Raw genomic sequence first — 19,701 nt, 5'->3', positions numbered from 1 at the left:
TGTCTGATCACCATCCCACTTGGGAGGAGAGCGATGAGTGTTCTGGGCAGGGCTCCTCAGTCCTCCTTCAGCACGCCCCCCCCCCCCACCTCTCACGTCCTCTCCTGTGGGGGGGGGGGTCATTAAATGAAAGCCTGCAGTTCTGAAGGACCTGGGCTGGGGACACTAGCTTTCCCCCCTTCCCTACCCAGCCCGTAGCAACCTTCTGCCCTGTAACTGAGCCAGCCCCTTCCCTAGTCCCTAAAAATCAAGGAGACAAACTGCCAGAATATGCACCCTCTGTCCCCATGCGCCCTTCACCCCAGTGACCCGGAAGATGTCTAGGTGTGGGATACCTGGGTTCCCTCGCGCCTTTAGACATGCCAAGGACCGGAAGTGGCTACCTAGGTCATGCCCCTACCTGTAGCTCATTCCGGGTCATCCTTTCCCCCTTTCCTCAATGAATGGGATTTCTCTTTGCCTCGTGTCCCTGTACCACCCCTAACTCACTCATACCCTTCTAGCAAATGTTTCCAGAGATCCAAAGAGGACCCAGACCCAGAAACCTGGGTGCTGCCTTCTTCCACAGGAGCTGACCGAGATGGAGGAGACCCAGGTTGCACTGAGTGCCTATGTTCCACAAGGCTCCAGAACCTTCTTTCCCATGGCTTATGAAGCCATGTCCCATAGGGATGGCTCTTCTCACCTTTCCTGGCACTCAGGATTTGGCTGCAGATGGAATCAAGGCTGGAAGAACTTTTAGAAGCCAGCCGTAGTCGTTAACTGCAACAGAGGAGCAGGGGAAGCTGGGCCATCTCCCCACTGGGGTCTGGACCTTGGTGCTGAATGGGGAGGAATCCTGCATCTGGAGCTGAACCTTGGGACTTCGATGAGCAACTGCTCCAGCCTTTTAAGTGAATCCTGGGCCTGAAAGGGTCACATGGAAATGAAAGGCACCCAGAGTTGGCGAATACAGCTGAGGCCTTTCCTGCACACAGAGGGCACCGCCCCGTCTGGGGCAGGGGTCACAGGTTCATGGCCTGGCTTTGACCTCCCAGTCTGTGGGGCTTTCAAGGCAGCTGCTGAGCCTGGGGTCCAATCCCTCTCCTGCTCTCAGAACCACGAGGACATGGAACACGGATGTTCTTTCTCTTAGAGGCCCAGCTTGGTTCCTGGCACGCAAAAATCATTTGATGAAGAAACAGCTGCTGCTGAAGCCCCAAGGCTTCAGAACCTCTACCTGCCAGACCTGCTGGGAGGGAAAATTCGAGTCCCAGACAGCTGCTCAGGGCTGGCTGGCTGGCTGCATTGTCACAAAGACACCCTCTACTGCTCCGGATCTCTTTTAAATACACTCCATGTCAGGGTGCCTGGGTGGTTCAGCCAGTTGAGTGGCCGATTCCTGATTTCAGCTCAGGTCATGATCTCCTGGTCTGTGAGTTCGAGCCCCGAGGCGGGCTCGGCACTACATGGAGCCGTTTGCATTCTCTCTCTCCCTCTCTCTCTCTGCCCCTCCCTTGCTCTCACTCTCTCTCAAAATAAATAAACATCAAAATAAAGAAAACATGGCCCACCTTGCCATAGTTGCGGTTCCTTGGGTTTTGCCAGACCTCCCGCTACCAAGGGTTTTCTTCCCACCCCAGCCACGGAGGGCACAGACCAAGAGCAGATGGAACAGGTAAGTTTTATTTGGACTTTAAACTTGTTCAGAGAGCTCAGGGGCCCCCACCTCCCCTCTCCAGGCCCCCTTCTCATTTCCCCTCCCTGGGGGAACACTCAAGGTACAATGCCATGTCTCTGGAGTCCTTGGCCCCTTCCTGCCTGATACACCTCTTCACTCCCCTGCACTGAGGAGGAGGGGAGGGGTGTGAGGAGGCGGGGGTGCCTGGAAGTGTTGGATCAGAATGGTACATGCACTGACGGTAGCGCCCACTGCCACCAGCCCGGGGCTGAGACCTGGGAGAGGCTCGCAGTGGGGGGGTTGGATTCATCGTGGGGCAGCAGGCTCTTGCCATAGGAAGCTCCCCACCTCAGCCCTGGGGACCCCCTGGCCTCCTGCTTACCCATCCTTCTGAGGGTACGACTCTGAGGTAGATTTCACAGAGGGAATGTGGGTCGCTGGGGTGTGGGAAGGGGGTTAGCTCTTTTGAAGTTGATCTCCAACAGCACCCTGGGCCCATCCACAGGTTCTGGCCTGGGAGGCAGGGATGATGACACCCACCCAGCTATCAGAGGCCGAGTCACACACGGGCTCCAGGGCACCTGTGGTGTCAGGGACTCGAGAGGGGTAAGGGTGAAGGGGAGCATCTGTCTTAACAATCTGCGTCTTGGTGCTAGGGGCTCCAGGGGGAGGCAGGGGCCTGGGAGGCTAGCACAGATACTCCCCTGGCCTGAGGGTCAAGTTGCAGGATGGCACCCCCCCCCCCGCCTCTCATCCCCACCCTCAGGGCAGCCTCTTTAGGCTGAATCCCTCCAGTCCTCCAGGGTCCTCCCTCTCCTCTCCCACCCTCCTTATTCCCCAGGGGAGCAGAGGAGAACAAGACCGGCCTGCAGGGAATGGCAAGAAACAAGATGCCTCCTTCCCCCAAGGGGGAGGGGCCCATGCCAAGAGCCCCGAGCTGGCCATGGGATGGAGGAACTGGCATCAGTGTGCAAGGCAGGCTCTGGGACCCCACAGGGAGGCGCTCCCTGGACAGAGCACAGCCTGAGAAAGATGGACATCCGGGGAGTGGCTAGGGGAGCTCCTGGAGTCCTCTGACACCCTCCCCCTCCCCCAGGCCCAAGCAGCGGGCGGGCAGGCGGGCGGGCGGCGGCGACGGATCCAACCCTGTCTGAGAACAGAAAGGCAGAGAGAGAGGCTGGGTGGGGTACGCCCCTCCCCATCTCAGCCCAGATCCCCACCTCCCCAGTGGAAGCCAGGGAGCTGGGGACAGCCTCGGCTGGCCTTCCAGGAAGGGCCTGCAGGGCTGAGTGGTGCCTGGACCAGGGAAGACGGCACACACGTTGACTCGGTAGCTAGTGGAGGTATCTGGGGGTCGCAAGGGGCAAGGGCCCCCCACGAGATTCATGCAGCATTCAAAGTGAGTGAGTGAGTGGGGGTGATGAGAGAAGATGGAGAAACAGCCAGGGGGTGGGGGAGGCACCCTAGATCTTGCTGTTCTCCAGGTGGGAGTCAATGTGTTTGATGAGGGCATCATCCGGGTACCCAACAGGGAAACCTAGCTGGCAGAGGGGGCAGCTGCGGATGTCAGAGCCCACTGTCTCCATCAGCAGCTGTGGAGAGAGAGGGGAGTCACCTATGGTCCCCAGCCCTCCCTCACGGTCCCCACAGCCCAGCCTGCCCTTTCCCGAGACCCAGGGCCGGGAGGGCTGCAGCATGCAGAAAGGGTCTGGTCACCCTCTGTCCAGCACCACTCCTCCTTCTCCCCATTCCCTGCCCACCTCCCACCAGCTCAGCATCCACTCCCCCAACCCAGGGCCTACGGCCCCAGGAGGTGCGTGTGCTCAGCCTGCCAGGTCATCTACGGTAATGAGGGAGGCCAAGACCCAGACATGCCCCCAGAGTGACTAAGACACAGCTCCCGGATAACTCAAAGCAATGGATAATCCCAAACAATGTACAACCCAAAAATAATTTTCTGTCTGGCTTTAGAATATATTTTGGTCCTTCCAGGTGGCAAGGGTTGGCTCTGACATTCGGGAAACTCATTATTTCAGTGAAATGATAGTGCCCTGAGATAGGCTGTCTTCTAGGACAGCCGGAAAAGAGCAGGGGCTCTGAGACCAGATGGAGGCAGCTGGATGAGCAGGCCTGGCCCTGTGTGGGCCCCAGACCTGCGGCAGTCAGCATGGCCTCCATCACCAGTCTAACAGGAGAGGGCTTCAGGCTCACTGCCTCCCTGTTAGGAACCCTCCAATGGAATTAGATCATATAATCACTGCCCTCATTTTGCAGATACGACAACTGAGGATCAGGTGGGATAAGTGACCTGTCCGAGGTCCCACAGCTGCTAAGCGGTGAAGTCCGGAATCAAAGCTGGGACTGTCACTCTGAAGCCCATGCCCTTAACCGCCGCCCTGAGAGAGAGGTAACGGTGCAGGCCCCACCTACGCAAGCAAAAGGCCCGGAGAGAGAAGTAACGGGCCTAGGCTGCCCCTGAGAGGCGAGGGGCCTCGGCCGGCCCTCAGGTGACAAGCGGGCGCCCCACTCACGTTGATGGACGGCCAGGACTGCGCGTGCTCGGCGTGGGCGTAGGCGGTGGCGGCCGGCGACTCAGGGATGGGGAAGCCCGCGCAGAACGAGGCGCAGCGGATGGTGCCCGCCTCGGGGCTGGGCGGGCTGGTGGGCACGGCCCACTCCTCCTCCTCGGAGGGCTGCTTCTCGAAGCGCAGCCGGATGCCCTCGAAGGCGCGTCGCGGGCTGAGCGGCCGGCCGGGCCCGTAGAGCTCGCCGCCGTAGGCCCGCGGCTTGGGCAGCGTGGCCGCCTCGGCCTGCAGCCAGGGCGGGGAGGCCCCCGCGTAGCCCGCGCCCTCCGCCATCTCCGAGTAGCTGCGCCGGCCCTGGAAGCCGGCCTTCACGTGGTGGCTGGGCGGCTTGGCGTAGGCGCGCTCGGCCGGCGTCCTCTCGCCCGGCGGCGGGGGCGGCGGGGGCCGGGGCTGCGGGGCGGGGCAGGTGGGGGGCCCCGGGGAGCGGCGCTGCGGGCTGGGAGACTGGCACGGCGGCGGCACCGGCGAGCGGCGCTGCGGGACGGGCGACGGGCAGGAGGGCGAGGCCGGCGAGCGGCGCTGCTGGGGCGAGGGGCACGGGGGCCCGGGGGAGCGGCGCTGGGGGGCGGGGGACTGGCACGGGGGGCACGGGGGCGCCGCTCGGGCGGGCGGGGACGGGGAGGGGCACTGGGGGGCCGGGGAGTGGCGCTGCGACAGAGGCGAGTGCCTCTGGCCTGGAAGAGAAGCAAGCCGAGGGGAAGGGCAGTGGTGGGGAGAGAAGGCGTCAGCACTGGGGAGCCATGGGCGTGCCGGCGCCCGACGCCCACCCTACCCTCTCTCCTCGGAACGCCAGCGGGTGAAAAACGACCCGGCAGGGAAAGGAAGGCAGGGGTGGCCCCAGGACGCGAGATGGTAGCCACAGCTACCCCCCCCCCCCCCTTGGCACCCAGCTCCGGGCCGCCCCTTCCAGGCCCCCTCTCACCGCCACTCCGGGCCTGCTCCTGCAGCAGAGTCCTCAAGATCCTCCCCTGCAGGGAACTCAACTCCCGAAGCCGGCCCAGCTCCTCTGTCAGCTCCGTGTAAGCCAGCGCCAAATTCACCCTGAAGGACACCCCAGCCCCCGCCCCCAGTCAAGGCTGGACGCCAGCCTGCCCTGACCCTGAGGTCAGAAGGCAGCGGGTGAAGAAGAGGAGAAGGGAAGCGGGCTTACTGTCACCGCCTGGAGGGAGAACTGGCTGTGCCGGAGCAGCTGGCTCTCCCTTCCCTCCAGGGCTCTCCTACCCCAGCTGCAGAATTCCCTTTGGCCTTAAGTTCTACCTCCAACACTACCTCTTCCAGGGAGCCTCCCTCTCTTCCCGGTGAACCTTACCTGGGGCTAGGGCAGTGGCTCCCAGACTATAAGGCTGAGGCTGGGGAGCTCAGTGATTCTAGGGGGGGGTCCCTGAATCCATGTGTTCATCAAGCATAGTCTATGGCCTGAGCACATCTGATTCAGGGATGTGTGAACGTTTTTCTAATCTGTCCAGAAGCTGTGGTGACGAATAAAACACAGATTCATCAAAAAAAAAACTGCGCCGAATTTATAGTAGCTTTAGTTACTGTGAATTTTCTCGAAGAGCAACCAGTAAAAGTGTAAGTGCAATCTGTGTTGTTGGGGGCAGGGGATCCATGAGGAGTCCTCACCTTGGAAAGACGGGGGACCAGTGTCGTACAGCCTAAGAGGAGCCCCCATTCCATAAGTGAAGACACAGCCTTCTGGTTTGGCAGGGGAACCAACTGGTAAACTTGAACCCAAGTCAGCCAAGTTTCAGGTCCACTGCCCTTGCTTTCACCTCAGAGCTGCCTCTGAGTGTTCAGTCTTGCACCTCCCAGGGCCTCCAGGGAGCCCTTTAGGTGGAGATCTTTGTGAACAGCTGCCGTGTACTGCACACCTCCAGAGGGCGCCACCCACAATAAGCACTTACAGAAGTTGTCTTGTTCTGGAACTGCCCTGGGAGTTCTTCGAAAGGGAGCATTATGTGGCTGTATTTATATTCCCAGCGCCTTGCCCAGGCCTGGTACCCAGTAGATGTTCAGGAAGTGAAGAATGAATTGAACCTCCCAATCCATGTGCCTTTCTGCTTCCCTTTCTTCCTCCCACTTCCTCCTGGGCACCCGCCTGCATGGAGCTGGAACAGACTCTGAACTTAGCCAAGACTTAACCCACTTCCTTTTCTCTTCCTTTCTCTGTGGGTCACTCTGACCCAGAACTACCGAAGGTAATCTCTCTCTGCACTGCGCCTCCCCTCTCCCAGCCTGGGCTGCATACCTCCAGGGAGCCCTTCCAGACCTCACAGGCAGCTCTGCGTCGCCTTGGGTCACTGCTTTCATCTCTGTTCAGGGCTTGGACAGAGCCTGGGAGACAGCGGTTTTTGTTTCCTCTGATGTCTCCACCCCCTTACCAAGTCCAGAAGGGACTCCAGAGCTTTGTGGAAGTTGGAGCTGAGCTGGAGGGGAGTGGCAGGCAGAGACTCAGCCACTCTAGATGGATCTCCTCCCAGGGAAGGCGCTCTTGCTCTTGGAGCTATAGGGTGCTGGGCATGAATGGAGGGGCAGGTGTCCAGACCCTGTGGGCCCTGTCCCCATCCTGAGGTAATGGTCATGGGAGAGAGGATGCATGTGGACAGGAGGGAGTGCAGGTAAGAGCGAGGCCAGTATGAACATGAGGAACAGTGTGCTAGAGGGTGAGAGAGACAGAGAGAGACACAGAGGGGGAGAGAGAGAGAGAGAGAGAGAGAGAGAGAGAGAGAGAGTGTGTGTGTGTGTGTGTGTGTGTGAGAGAGAGAGAGAGAGAGAGAGAGAGACCCTGGAGGAGAGCAGGGGAAGTCATGAGGTTAGGGCTTCAGAGGGCAGGAAAAGCCGAGGTGCAGAGGGTAGATAATGACCGAGCTCCCTTGCTCTGCGCTCTCTGCTCACTGGCTGATTCTTGCTAATCCTGGGGTGAGCTGGGTGATGGGGGAGACAACAGCCCCTCCCACAACAAAACTATTTTTAACTCATTTGGGCCAAAGCCAAATTACTGCAAAAGAGGCTGGGATTCTGGGGGGCAAGCCCACTTCCCAGGGAGAGGGAGCACTCATTACTCATCTGAGGGTGCACAGGGATGGACAGGAGCAGAGAGGAAGGAGTCCCTCGGGGGACGAACTCTGGCCAAGACGCTGCAGCCCTCAATCCCATCACATCTCAGCCCTTGTGTTACATGTCCTGTGTTCCCCGACTTTGATCTCATGTGTCTGTGGGGAGAAACGGCACCTTCCCCATCAGACAGGAGGATCTAGCCTGTGTGTCCCACATTAAACTGGGGACTCTCCAGTGACAGGCTCCCCGCTTCAGACTGAGTGCAGGAGCTATGTCTCCCCTATCAGAGCGGGGGCTTGAGAGCATCATACTGACCCCTGAGAGGTGGGAGCAGGAGGGGCTCTTAGGGCACTGATGGAGCGCCCTCTCTGGCCAACCAGCTGCAAGTTTCTCTCCCCATCCGCCTTCACTGCTGTATCTCAGGTGACAGATACAGGTCGTCGCCTTCACACCCAGCCTTAGAGATCTCACCTGCCACACTCAGTTCCCAGGCCCCTATCTCTCCCCTACATGCCTTCCTCCCCTTGTCAGGAGCTACCCCAGTTTCTACCGCCCTGCTCCTGGCACCCTCCTCATGGAAAAACAGGACAGCAGGAAATGGAAGGAAGAAGCCCCTGGCCCAGACCGCCCAGACCTTCCCCCAGCTTTGACCAGGTGTGGGGCAGGGGGAGTGGGATGGGGGAGGGCAAGTGACTGTTGTCCTCCTGGAGCCCCAGGCAGCCTCACAAAGACCCCTAGGACCCTGGGCCAGGTGGTGGGGCCCCTCAGGACCTCCCCCCTTCGTCAGGCGCCTCTTCCCACCTCAAGATGCTCAGGCCCAGGGTGCTAAATACACTAACGACCTGAATGACTCACATTAGAAAACACTGCCAATTCAATGGAAAAAATCTCAACTGCACTACACAACCAAGGGTTGCGCACATGCACCTGAACACACATTCCATTTCCTGGCTTCCTGGCCCACACCTGAGTGCTATTTTCCACCATCGAGACTGTCTGGGAAGGGTCAGGTGAACGGCAGCAGACGGCTAAATTTGGGCACTTCTCGATTGCTTACATTATGAGAGAAAGTTCTGAGTCTCTCAGAACCTGGGAGAGACCTAGAGAGAAAAGAACGGTAGATAGCCTTTATGAGCGCTTACCATAGGCCAGGCATTATGCTAAAGAACTTTACTGAATCTTCTCAACAACCCTACAGTGTTGCCACTATGATCTCCATTTTCTAGATAAGAGACCTGAGGCTTGCAAAGTCATAAAGCCTAGGAGCAGTGGAGTTGCTGAAACTGGCCCCTGGCCTCCTGGACGGTAAAGTGCAGGCTACTGACCATTAGGCTATATGCTGCCTTCCAAGATGATCAGGAAAGGGAGGAAGGAGAGACAGGAAGGTAGCAGAAGGGAAAGAGGAGGAGGAGGAGGAGGAGGAGGAGGAGGAGGAGGAGGAGGAAGGGGAGGAGGCGAAGGAGGGGGAGGAGGAGGGGCAGGAGGAGAGGGAGCTGGGGAGCTTTACAGTAGCCTGGGCATCACCACCCTTGCCCTGGGAGGGGAGAGGAAGGTGCCAGACATATGTGGGGGATCGGAGCTGTTGAGAAGCTGGCTCAAGGTCACAGAGCGGAGACTCAAACCTGCTCTTGGCACCTCAGCCTGCTGAGCTGGCACCTTCGGAGAAGCCAGAGTGCAAATGGCAGAGCTGGCAGGAAGGAAGGCTCCCTCCGCTGCAAGTCTTTCCACCCTTCATTGACTTATCCTTTCATTCATTCTTTCCATGAATAATTCGGGGATCTCAAATTTTCATCTAGAAACAATAATCTTCACTGTGATTGATAAAGCAACTGAGCTGAGGATGGTTAGAGGCCGAAGCACCCTGCTCTGGAAAGGGGCTCTTTCTACCCCGAACCAGCTGTGAGGCACACAGACTCTGTGGCATCTTCCCCAGGGAAGTTCACTGGGTGCCTGTGCTGTGCTGGGCCACAGTGAGGGCCAGTGGTTGGGCCGCGGGATCAGAACTAGGGATGGCCTTGAGGTCAGGATCGAGGCTGGGGTCAGGGTCAGATGAGGGCTGGGGTTGGTAGTTCATTTTCTGTCAGGATTGTGGACACTGCTTGGGACAGGATGAGGGGCAGGGTTCAAGTCTCGGGGGTGGGATCGGCATTAGGGTTAGGATTGGGGTCAGCATCCGAGCTGGTCATGTGGTCAGAATCACCAGCTGACTCAGAATCAGGAGGAAAACAGAAATCCAGCATTCCCGGCTCTTCCCTCTTTGCCCATTGCCGTCCCCAGCTGTCCCCGGCCACCTCACTCTCGTGGGGGAATTTAGGGACCAAACTTTCCACCACCCACGGGCACACCCAGCAGCAGTCTTCCCGCCCGACCCTCGGGGAGGGAACCACAGGCACCGGGCCGTGGAGCGGACTTGAGGTTGCGGGCCAGGGGAGGAGGAAGTCACTCTGCAACAACCCACTGCTGTACCACTTCCTTTTAGGCGCCTTGAGCCCCTCCACTCTCCTCGACCAGCTATGACTTGCGGTCCCCAGAGCCTGGCTGTTCATGGCAGCCCCTGCCATGCTCCCAGCACAGCTAAAAGTTCACAGTGTCAAGAAAGCCTCCCCAGACACAGCCAAGCTGAGCAGCTCACAGTGGGACTGGGAACCAAGGTGGGGGGCCGGGGGGGTGGGGGGTGGGGGGAGGCAGGCATCCCAACTTGCCCCGGACCGTCCTGGCTCCCACTAGCGGCCCTGGCAGAATTACTAAGATGCTGACATTTTAACATACTGAAATTTCCGCTTTCAAAATTGAGCAGGTTGGGCCAGTAATTCACTGGTCACCCCTCCCAGAAGGGCCCTCCTACCTGAGGAAGAACCTGAACCAGAGAAACACCACAGAGGTACTATCGCCCCATCTGCTGAGGGCCTGCGGGGTATTCGCACTTAACTTCACGCTGAACTTCTCCAAGTACTTCACTTCTTTGTACCTCAGTTTGCTCAGCACTAAAAGGGGACAGAACTGTCACCACATCTTCTGTGAGAAGGAAATGAGATGGTGTAGGTGAACCGCCTTCCGTGGTGTCTGGCGTATGGACGAAGAGTTGGGAATATGCCCAAGAGAAAGAAAGAAACCCGCCTTGATCCTTCTTTGGAGACGCCAACCAGCTCAATGGCTTTGGTTTAAGAACGAGGAGGAGAGGATGTGCAGTTTCCCTTCTAGGGAGACAGTGTGGGTAAGAGCTGCTCTCTGCCTTCCTAGCAAAGGAAGAGGCAGAGGCCGATTCAAAGCCCACCAATCCCTCAGACCACAATCAGGTGGGAGTGGTGGGCCTCACCTTCCGAGCCCCTCCCCACCCTCGGGGAGTCCCAAGGCTGCAAGTGCTCAGGGGTTAATTCCTGTGAGCACCCCTGCCTTGGCTGAAGGAAATTTGAAAGAAAGGAAGTAGGGAGGGTGAGAAGCGTGAAGGGGGAGGCCCTGGGTCTGCTGGTTCTGGGGCATGAAGTTAAGCTCAGGGTACACGGGGGTCTCCGACTTCCGTCCTGACCCACCCCACACTGCCCTTGACCTCTGTGCAGAGTTTCCATCCTCTCTCTCCGAGTTCACACTTCTCCCCCACCACTAACCGCAGCCCACGCAGAGGCTTGTGGGCGGAGAGAGGGGTGGGGGGGGGGGGCGGAAAAGGGCCAGGGCTGCAACACTGAGCCCCCCACGTTGGGGAAAAAAAGCAAGCCCTATCGTTCTCTCCCTCATCACTCATACTAAGCCCCCGTCTTCTCACAGGGGGGCTCCCCTCCTTCACTGGGCCCTCACCCCCTTCACTGAGTCAGCCCGCCTGAGCCCTCAGCCCCCTTAAAGAACCCCCTCTCCACAATTTCCCCTCCACCCTCAGCACTAGCCACACCCTCAGAAAGGCCACACTCAGGACCTGTGACTCTGAGCTGGGCTCAGAGGGGAGGGGGCCGTGGGTTCTGCACCCCCCCACCTCGGCTGAGACCCCCCAGGGTCCTTACCTCCCTGCACATCCTAAGAAGCAGGCTGGTCTCCACTGCCTCTCCTCCCTCATCCTTGCTTTTGGCCCCTGACTGGCCTCCAGCAGCTCTTCTTCTGGGACAATCTGTCCCCTGGGCACCAGCCACCAGGTGCTGGGCTGAGCAAACAGCAGGGCAATCTTGCCCAGAGGTCAGCCATGGAAGGTGGCAGAGTGGCCTGGTCGGGGTGCCCACTTTCGGAGGAACACTGATGACTGGAGCTGGTGGGCTGGGGGCTGGGATGGAAGGGACTGGAATCCTTGGGGCCAGGGCTGCCTCCCAGGCCTGTCCACTTAGTACCAGTAGGACCACTGTGCGGTGGGGTGGGGATTAACAGGGGCAAGGGCATTACGAGGGGGGGCCTTTGAACAGCCAGGACTCCCACAATAAAACTGGCTGCCCTGGAGGTGTCCAGACTGAGATAGGTAAGCACTTTCAGGAACACACACGACTCCCACATTAGGGGTGGCCTGGATTCAGGAATTTCTCTGACCCCCTCTTCAGCTTTCTTACCCCGATCTGGATAACCCAGCCCTGCATTCCTGTCCTGGGAAAGCCCACAGCTAAAATTCCCACTCGCCTGGAGGGTCTGGACCAAGTCGAAGAAAGAGGAGGGGCTGGTGGGGGAAAGTGAGCTGAGAGCAGGTGACTGAGGCCTCAGGTGGGAGGACAGGGGAGGGAACACTCGGGAAGCAATTACCAAAAGGAGCTGAGTTTATAAGAAAATAAAACTGCCGGGGGAGTGAGGACTTCCTCTGAGAATTAACTCTTGCCAAGCTGGGGCTGTCCAGAGATGCTCCGCCTGAAAAGTGTGAGGCGGGGCAGGCAGAGCCTGACTGGCACCGGGGGAGAGAGGTCCAGGAGGCACCCATGCAGAGTCCCAACGGTGAGGACGGAGGGGAGGAGCTGGAGGTCACCTCTGGTAAGAGTGGTCTGGCCAGCCCCTGGGCAAAGCCACTGTGGCCAAAGGAACTGGGTGGAGCAGGTGCCCTGGGGGTGGGAAGGGAAAGAGGCTGTTCTGGCCCCAATGGCAGCGTGGATGATCCAACCTCCAAAGGCACCTTATGGGAGCTCTCCTTCACTCACTCACATACAGCTTTGGTCCCTTGGGGTCCTCCACTCCTTCTCTGGCCCCCCACCCCCGACACCTTCCTCTCACACCTCTCATTAATGACTGACCTCTGAGCCCATGAAGGATACCTGGGGCCACAGAGGTGAAGTCATTAAAGCAAAGCCAGTCTGCATCCCTGGAAGGATTCAAAGTCTGGCTGTTCAGATTCCAGCCCTGCCAAAAAAGTCCTCTCTCTGGGTTCAACCAGTTGGAGGGAGCCTTCACTGCCGGTCTGCTAAGAGGGGGCTGGACTCAGTGACCCATAAAGAGCCCTACGGTATAACATCTGAAGCAAGCTAGGGTTCTAGAATGTGTGTGTGTGTGTGTGTGTTTGTGTTCTGGGTCTGGGCACATGGGCTAGGATGGGCTCCGAGCCTCAGCCAGGAGCTAAGGCAGACCCTCTCCACAGGAGCCCTCAACACTCCCCAGCAGCCTAGCTGAGGGATCCCACCCACCACTCCCACAAACTGGTTCTCACCGCCCCCCACTCCAACTATCACAGCTCCACCCAGGCCCTCACCCCAGGGTACAGAGGGAGGTGAGGGGTATCCCCAAGTAGCCAGAAGCTGGGAGGAAGGTGAGAAGGAAGCCCACTGGAAGAAGGACCCTGGGGTCCCATAGCTGGGTATACTGTGTGACACAGGGTTAGTTCCTGTCCCTCTCTGGGCCTCATGCTTCCCCTCCAACGAAAGTAGGGAGTCTGTGCCACACAACTGGTCTCAGGGGAGAGGGCTTAGGCGGAAGGAGGTTTGCTCTCTATTTCTCAGAAAGTGGGAGAGGAGGAGTTCAGGGTGCGGATGTGAAAAGCATCAGGCTCACTGATGTCAGGCTGCCGCTCACCCTCTCCCTTGCTGCCCAGTGCTGCCCCAGAGGCCACTGCCATTAGACTCCCCACTGACATAGCTCCCTCCCTCCTTCCTGCTGCCCTTCTTTCTCAGCAAGATTCTACAGGGGCCACCCAGTGGAGCCTGTCCTAACCCCCCTCTCGGCTGCTGTAGAACTCAGGTAAGCCCCTCTTCTCGGCCTCAGCTTTCTCCTGAGGTGGGAAACAAAGCACAGACCCTGAAAGACGCCACCTCCTTCCTCTTCATCAGTGAGGGGGCAGTTAACCCAACTAACCGGCCTTGTTACTGGCACAGAAAAAATGGGGCTTCAGAGAGGCCCAGAAACTCACCAGGGGACCCAGAACATAGCAGCAAAGCAGCTGAGGAAATGCCTCAACCCCTGACACCTCAAGGAGACACGAGCTTGGGTGTCAGAAGAAAGCGGGGGGCACATCCCAGAACCTCGCCTCCTTCCTGTGAAGGATGAAGAGTCACACAAGCAAGCCAAACCCCACAGGCCTGATGCTGGAAGAGGGGCCCTCCAAACAACAGAGGGGAGAACTGACCCAAAACGGGGACCTGGGAAATGCCACCCTCAGGGCACAGAGGTTAAGATGGAGAGGATTTCAGATACGACTTACTGATCATCCCCGACTCTTTTCACCCACGCCATGTCCCGCTCTGACTGGTTGGAGGCGAGATCCTAGGGAGGAAGACGGGGAGGTCAGACGCCGATGTCACCTTGCCCAGACCCGCCTCTTTACCATTCCCACAGCCAGTCGAAACCCAGGAAGGACGTCCTGGGACTCTAACGGCTATTTCCAGCAGCTCTCAGACCTCCGGGGAGCGCTGGGCGGGGTCCTTTACCTGGGCCCGGCTCTCCTGCAGCTGCTTCAGCTCTCCCTGCAGCCGCTCGCACTCGGCCTGGAGCTGCTCTTCCCGAAGCTGAGCCCCCCGGGCCTCACCCTGGGCAGCCTCCAGAGCCTCTTCCAAACGCCGTCGCTCCAGCTCACTCACACTGGGTGTGGGGCCCGGCCAGCCTGCTGGCAGGAGAGAGGATAATGTCAGGTTGGGTCCAGCTGCTGGCACCCTCCACCGACTCCCAGGTCAGCAAAGACTGAAACCGGTGAGGACTGCCCCATCAGAGATCCAGAAGATAGCCAGAGGACAAATACCCAGGGGAGGCCTCTACTGAGGGCAGTGTGGGAGGATGGCCCGAGCTGCTTTTTTCTCATCTTCTAGGAGACCAAGGACAAAATAAGATGGCCTCCTGAAAGGATTCCCTGGCCACATTCAAATCTCCAAGCATCCTCTGGCCTCCGCTAATCACCACTGTAAGACCGGCTGGGGGACTCTGGGTGGAGGTGCCCTCTGCTGACACACATAGGAATTGCATGGGGGTAGCCAGAGAAAGCAGGTGGTAGAGGGGGGTGTCAGTGGGAGAAACTGCGTAAGAGTAGATGAAATGAGGGAACGGGTGGCAAAGAGGCATAGGGCAATTATGGGAGAAATTTAATAAGACATTTTAATGGGGTGCTCACCATCAATTCCAGAGTAGTACTGAAATGGGGGTTAGTCTAGGGGACTCTGGGGTAGGGATATCAGGGGTCGCAGAGATCTCACCGTGACTCAAGCCAGATCCCCCTCTCAGTGCCAAGTAGTGCAGGTCCAGATCAGTACAAGGTGGGGCAGGGGCAGGTGGGGGGCTCGGGCTGGGGAAGGCTGCGTCCCGGAGGCCTTGCTGCTGCCGTAGCTGCTGTTCCAAACCACAGATTTGCCGCAAGTGGGTCTCCACCAGGGCCCGCTGCAGGGTGAGACAAAGGGGTAGGGTCTGCACAGGACCAGGGTACCCCTGTGGGCCCCCCAAAGCCAGGACTTCCCCATGTCTGGGAAGCCATCACCCCTAAACGGAGCAGAGGCCCCAGGTCACACATCCCAACTGCACTCTCAAGTGGCTATGAGTGTGAGGTCTCCTCTCCCAGCAACTGCAATGCAGATGTTTCTGGCTATTGCCCCTTGCAAGGTCAGAGTTAACGCCTCTTCCTTGCGGGACACTTCTAAGAACACACAGCCCCTCAGTCCAGACATAGCTACGCCCTCAGAAGCATAATAAGTTCTATTTGCACATGTGACAACCACTCTGGGCTTCACCTACCTCATCTATAACACGGGGATAACCACACTTACCTCTTAGGTTTGTTGCAAGGATTAAAATGAGTAAATATATCTAAAGAGATAACAACAGTGCCTGGCACATAGTTAAGTGCTATGTTAAGTGTTTATGATTATTAAGGCGAAGCATTCTTACACAAACGTCCCAACTCAGACGTCACAAACAACAACTCAGCAGTATTGTTATCATTTGCCCTTTTCAGAGGAGGGACAGAGGCTAAGAGACTCGACCCAACTCACAGGTAGGAGCTGGCAGAGACCACGTGTCCTGATTCTGACACCTGCTCACGCGCGTGGCCATACCCCTACTCAGAATCACACACATGCCAGGACCAGTCCCAGCAGCCACAGAGACCTGATTACCTCTACCCTCACCCACACAGCCTTCCAGACGCAGCGTATAGGCACAGACTCGACCCAGCACGAGACACAAATATTCGCCCGGAGACACGCTGTCGACAGGGTCACTCACATAGTCACCTACTGTCACCGCGTGGCCAGGGTGTCCTGAGGGTCACTCACAACTTGTATGACACACTCAGCCCCCCTCACAAGGGCAAACGGGCACTCAAGCCCACTGGGGTCCACACCACAAACACACACACATGGGGTCACACACAATCACACAACAAAGGTCCCAGCCTCAAGCACCCCCGGCTCCCTGGGCCTCACCATCTCCCCCAGCTCTGTCTCCAGGTCGCTCTTCTCCACGCAAAGTTTCTCATAAGCCTGGATCATCTCCCCAAGCTGTTCTTCCTGCTCCTTATTCTTCTGCAACTGAATGGGGCCCAGAGGGGATGGAAAGCACACCGTGGTCAGGCCCATCCTTGACTTGGGGGCCAAGCAGCTCCCCATACCTCCCACCCACACATCCAGCGCCCAATGGAAGAGGGGTGGGAGAGGCTGCAACCCATTCTAGGGAAGACTAGGGCCATCGCTGACCAAGGAGACAGAGGCTGGCGGCGGGGGGGGGGGGGGGGGGGGGGGGGGGGGGGGCGGGGGTGGAGAGAGGGGACTGTCAGAAATACACTGGAGCAAGGGGTCCAGGGAGCCCAGTCTGGGCTGGGAGGCCAGCGAGGGACTCACCTCATGCTGGAACTGGTTGAGCCGTTGCTGCAGGCTGACCTTCTCCATCTCCAGCAGGGAGCCATCCTTGATTTCATACAGAGAGAAGCCATGCTCCTCTCCAAAGTCATTGATCAGCGGGTACTGTGGGCAGGCAGGTCCTCAGGAGAGCTGGTGCCCGGCTCCCTGCCCAGGCTTCAGCCTCGATTGGGCTCCCACCTCACAACCTGCCTTGAAGTCCTCGCCTCTCCCTCCCCTTGCTCAAGTGGGATCCAAACGGCCTGGAGGCATCTCCCGCCAACCAGATCTTTTTTAGATGCAAGGTCCCACCCTTTGGCTCAGGATCCTTTCCTGACCCTTCCCATCCAAAGCAGCCACATCCCTCACGGGGGACCCTCAGGTTCCCAAGAGTGTGCATCCTGATCCCTCTTTGCGATTCCTGGGATCCCCAACCCTCACAACACACACACAGCCAGACCCCCATCTTCTCCAAGTTCTGACCTTGATCTCGTAGACTTTGAGACGGCGGCGGAGGGTGGCATTCTCCCTCTCCAGGCCCCCCAGCCGCTCCTTGATGTCCCCATAGGCTGTGATGAGGGCAAAGTGGGAGGCAGAGCACATGTCCCCTCCCAGTGAGGGGTCTCCTGGGGCATCCAGCCACACCTCACTGGGCCCCAGTGCCTCCTGGGTCAGGATGCTGATGTCATCTTCAAACATGGACTCCATGGCAAGGGCCTGGGCCTCGGCCCCCACTGGGCCTCCTGGGAGAGCAGGAGCAACAGTGGAGAGGGCAGCCTGGAGGTTGTCCCCCATACCCCTCAAGCTGGCCCAAGGAATGCTATGACCAGCTGAGAGGAAGCTTGGAAGCTCCCACCCCTGCCTACCCACAGACTACTCAGCCCTGTTTTCTCTTCTCTGCTGCCTTTGGGGGAAGGGGCTGTAACTAGATGAAGACTTCTGGCAGGGAGGGCCTGACAAGTAGGGACAAGTAAACCAGGCCAGCAGCGGAGAAGAGTTCCTTCCAGAACCCAGGGAGACCTGTGGACAGGAAAGGACTGCCTTCCCAGGCTAGGGCCCAGACGGGGCTGCCTTGATTCACTCCTCAGCCCCTCTCCACCCCAGGCCTTGCTTCCCCAGATACCTCTCTGCCACGCTCCTCATCCCCAGCCTCTGGCACCCCTGGCTCCTCACTAAGGCCCAGTGCTTCTGGGAGAGTCAGCCCCACCACTGTCAGGACGTCCTCTGTGGGGCCCCCGCCCAACTTCCCAGCTTCTTCCTGCAGGATCCCAGAGTTCAGGAAAAGGAAGTGCCTCCCCCACTCAGACCAGGGTTGTGGCAACCCTCCAGGCCCTCCCGGCCCCTGATCTGGGACCCACAGGAAGTCCTCACAGAGCGTCAGAGGGAACACACAGAGGGTGGGGGGCCCTGGAAAGGGTCCACCGAAGAATTCCCCAGCCCGCCAATGTGCCTGCACACAGGGAAGTGAGGAGCCCTGAGAGGGGGCAGGAATGACTCAGGGCTCCGAAAGAGTACGCGCGAGAGGGTGCGTGTGTACTTCTGGCCCTGTTTATGAATGTGTGTCTGTGGTTGGCATGTGTGGGGGGGAGTGTGTGTGTCTGTGAATGAGTGTAGGTGTGTCACAGTCAATGAGTGCCTTCGCAGGGCTGCGCTGGGGGTGGCTGGGGGTCGGGAATGGAGTTGGAAAGTGGCCAGGAAGCCGTGTGTGTTTGTGTGTGCGCGTGTGTGCACGCGTGCGTGAGCGTGTGTGAAGGGTGGGCACGTTCGGGGCCGTGTGTCACGTGAGGCACTATGGGAATGTCCGAGGTGTGTGCGCGCGCGCCGGAGCGTGTGTGCGCGTAGGAGAGGGGGCTCGGCGTGAGGTCTGAGTTGAGACAGCGGGGTCCGCGACCTCCCAAAGCCGGGCAGCAGGAGCCTGGAGTGAAGGGGGCTCAAGCCCGGGCCCCAGCACCCCCCCCCAAACCTCCCCCATTAAGTGCCAGGGAGACGCGTGTGACCGGGTCTGAGTAAGGAGTGTGTGCGCGTGTTTGTAGGGCTGGCCCCACCTTTAACCCCTTCCTCTCCAGGCGCATCCCCTCCCCCCAACTCCGCCCGCCAGCGCTCACCACACCCCCCCCAGACCCCAGCCCGCCACCTCGGGCCCAGCCCCACTGGCGGGGGCTCTGTCCCCTGGGCCGCCCGGACAGACGCTCCCTTCCTCCACATTCCCCCCCCCGGCCCGGCGGCCCCGGGTGAGAGCCGCGGAGGGCGGATGGGGAGGGGGTGCCTCCTGCGCCCCGGGCCCCTACTGCGGCCCCTTTAAGAGCCGCCCTTTAAACCCCTTTAGCTCGGCGGACAGAAATTGTCGCCCCTCCCCTCTCGGGGGCCGAGACCACGCAGCCCCCTCCCCCACCGCTGGCCAAGCCCCGGGCCCCCAGTCGGCGGTCCCCGGGCCGGGGAAGGGGCTCCCGAGGCGGTGCGGCCTGAGCAGCGGCGGCGGAGGGGGAAAAGGGGGAACGCGGCGGGCCGGCGCCGGACCCTTCCCCTCCCGGCCCGCCAGGGCCAACTGCCCGCCAACCTCCCGTCGCCTCCTCCGGCCCACCCTGCGACCCCGGCCGGCCCCGGGCGCCGCTCCCCTCCCCCCCCCCCCCCCCCCCCCCCGCCCCAGCCCCGCCGGGGACTCACAGCTGCTGCCGGTTCCTGCTTGTAATCGCAGCTTACCCCCTCCGCCTGCTCCCTCCCCAGACGGGCACCGGTGCCCCCACCCCCCTGGCACCGCGCTCCGCTCTCGCCCTGTCGCCGCCGCCGGGTCTCTCCCCACCCCCCACCCCTCCCCCCAGCCCCCCTCCCTCCCGCCCGCCCCGCTCCTCCTCCGCCGCCGCCGCCGCCGCCTCCTCCTCCTCCCCGGCTGCTCCGGGTTTCTCCAGCTGGGAAGGCGCCCGGGACCCCGCCGCTGCCACCACCACGTGGCGAGGGGCGGCCAGCCCCCGCGGTGCGGCGCGGCCTGGCAGCGCGCCCGGCGCCCCCCGGCTCCCCGCCGCGCCCGGCCCGCGCTCCGCGCCCCCTCCCCGACGCCTCCCTAACGCAGTGTGGCGTGGCGTGGCGCGTGTCGGGGCGCCTGCGGGCCGCGCAAGGGCTCAGGTGGCGCTTTGGGGTTTGCTTGGGGGCTGTGTCTTTGGGGGGAAAGTGAAGCTATTGATTTGGATTTGGATTTGGGTTT

The 19,701-nt window shown here is 59.9% G+C and overlaps 1 protein-coding gene across 4 annotated transcripts; it reads right to left on the bottom strand.

Moving 5' to 3' along the window:
• Positions 1 to 1,652: 1,652 nt before the first annotated feature.
• TBKBP1 (TBK1 binding protein 1) lies at positions 1,653 to 19,299 on the bottom strand. 4 transcript variants are annotated; one of them, XM_047845782.1, is made up of 10 exons: positions 19,167 to 19,299; positions 16,986 to 17,245; positions 16,506 to 16,628; positions 16,092 to 16,196; positions 14,871 to 15,051; positions 14,115 to 14,290; positions 13,889 to 13,950; positions 5,168 to 5,286; positions 4,192 to 4,919; positions 1,653 to 3,252 (listed from the first exon to the last, which is right to left on the bottom strand). In XM_047845782.1, exons 2-10 carry the CDS (start codon positions 17,208 to 17,210, stop codon positions 3,124 to 3,126), a joined length of 1,848 nt encoding a protein of 615 aa, XP_047701738.1. In that variant the 5' UTR covers positions 17,211 to 17,245; positions 19,167 to 19,299; the 3' UTR covers positions 1,653 to 3,123. The 4 variants fall into 4 exon arrangements, with proteins under 4 accessions (XP_047701738.1, XP_047701739.1, XP_047701740.1 ...); XM_047845783.1 differs by lacking the exon at positions 19,167 to 19,299 and adding an exon at positions 17,626 to 18,432; XM_047845784.1 differs by lacking the exon at positions 19,167 to 19,299 and adding an exon at positions 17,626 to 18,432 and having other exon boundaries at positions 14,115 to 14,287.
• Positions 19,300 to 19,701: the final 402 nt, after the last annotated feature.

Source organism: Prionailurus viverrinus, unplaced genomic scaffold (genome assembly GCF_022837055.1).
Source record: "Prionailurus viverrinus isolate Anna unplaced genomic scaffold, UM_Priviv_1.0 scaffold_35, whole genome shotgun sequence".
Taxonomy (NCBI): Eukaryota; Metazoa; Chordata; class Mammalia; order Carnivora; family Felidae; genus Prionailurus; species Prionailurus viverrinus.
This window is presented reverse-complemented; position numbering and strand designations above follow the sequence as displayed.